At 37.3% G+C, this 1,605-nt stretch overlaps 1 protein-coding gene across 1 annotated transcript; it reads right to left on the bottom strand.

Moving 5' to 3' along the window:
- Positions 1–238: 238 nt before the first annotated feature.
- LOC106532977 (trace amine-associated receptor 1-like) lies at positions 239–1,228 on the bottom strand. The gene has a single exon (XM_014029170.1). It carries the CDS (start codon positions 1,226–1,228, stop codon positions 239–241), a length of 990 nt encoding a protein of 329 aa, XP_013884624.1.
- Positions 1,229–1,605: the final 377 nt, after the last annotated feature.

Raw genomic sequence — 1,605 nt, 5'->3', positions numbered from 1 at the left:
CCTATTTCCATATAAGGTATGACTGACGGAAAGGTCTGTCACCGCCCCGAGCTGCATGCTGCAGCGAAGTGTACCTCATACAGTTCAACTAAAGTTGAAACAATTGAGATACCACAAAGCAATCTGTGAAAAATAAACAACTACTTGAGAAAAAATTTAACAGACACAAACATAGATTTTGAAAACAGTGAAAATTCAGTCTTTACTAAAGCACAATTTCTGCACCCTGGTAAAAGAATCATTGCAGCTTTATGTTGGCAAAGTTACTGTGTAATGTTTTTCCAGATATGATAATTTTGAAGGCTGTTTTGAACCAGCTATAAAAGAAAGCATAAATGAATGGGTTCAAAGTTGAATTTGTTAGGGCCAGCCAGTTAAGCGTTTCAATTACAGGAACCGGAACTGCTTTTTTACCATGAAACATAAAAGTAAAACAAACAAAGAAGGGAGTCCAACAAAAAAGAAACACTCCCAGAACAGTAGCCAAGGTTTTGGTGGCTTTTTTTTCCATCTTACTGGCAGTTGCTGCACACCTCATTGTTGTTTGAATGCTTCTTGCCTGTTTCTCTGCAACAAGGAAAATCTTCAGGTAGATGCACAACATTATGACAACTGGAAGGTAAAATGAAAATATAGGTCCAACTGTGTTTGCTATGAGAACATCAATAAAACATGTTTCATCACATTGTTCATTTCTTAATCCAGGTATTATCAGTCCAACTCCAATAAGCACAGAAGCACCCCAGCTTACAGTGATCATGAAGACAACTACATGATGACTGATTTTGGTTTTGTATGTTAGGGGCTGACACACTGCATAATATCTATCCACAGAAATGCAACTTAGATGTATGATAGAGCATGTGCTAAACAGTATMACGAAAGTATCTCGTATCTTGCAAAATAAACCTCTATAATACAAACATATGCTTAGAGAGAATGTCATACTGAAAGGAAAAACTAGAATCCCAACAAGCAGGTCAACAACAGCCAGAGACAGAATGAGGAAATTAGTAGGAGTGTGGAGTTGTCTGAAGTAAAGCACAGAGATTATTACAAGGAGGTTTCCACAAACTGTGACAACAGACAAAAGTGTAAGAAAACCATATAATATTACACAAATTGCAGAAGGGGTTGTAGTTAGTTTATAACTGAACTGATCGATTTCATAGCAGGGATGTAAGGCAGGCCCTAAATTAGTTCTGTTGACAGTATTTTTTATTTCCATGACCTAAAAGAGTAAATTTAATTCATATYAGAAACAAAGAGCGCTGTGGAGATAAAGCAATTACAATTTTACTGACAAATACATCTTGTACAGTCTGAGTCTTGATTTTCTTCAATTCTGATAAAAACTTACAGCTTGTCAGYGAGGGCTGTGGTAGCTCAATGGCTAGGTCAATGCCGTGTTGTGTAATCCTGAGACTACAGGTTTGAGCTGAGGTTGCACCAGGAAGAGCATCTATCAAAAAACAAATTTCAAATCTTTCATGAGTTTGCTTGTTCTAGCAGGTCCTGCAGATAGCCAAAAGAAAGACAACTTCCAGTAAGTCAGTGGTTGATCTTAGCAGCATGATTCTCTGTGCATTTGCCTTTATGACCTAC

Source organism: Austrofundulus limnaeus, unplaced genomic scaffold, assembly GCF_001266775.1.
Source record: "Austrofundulus limnaeus strain Quisiro unplaced genomic scaffold, Austrofundulus_limnaeus-1.0 Scaffold864, whole genome shotgun sequence".
Lineage (NCBI taxonomy): Eukaryota > Metazoa > Chordata > Actinopteri > Cyprinodontiformes > Rivulidae > Austrofundulus > Austrofundulus limnaeus.
The sequence above is the reverse complement of the archived record's forward strand: the minus strand, read 5'-3'. Positions and strand labels throughout refer to the sequence as shown.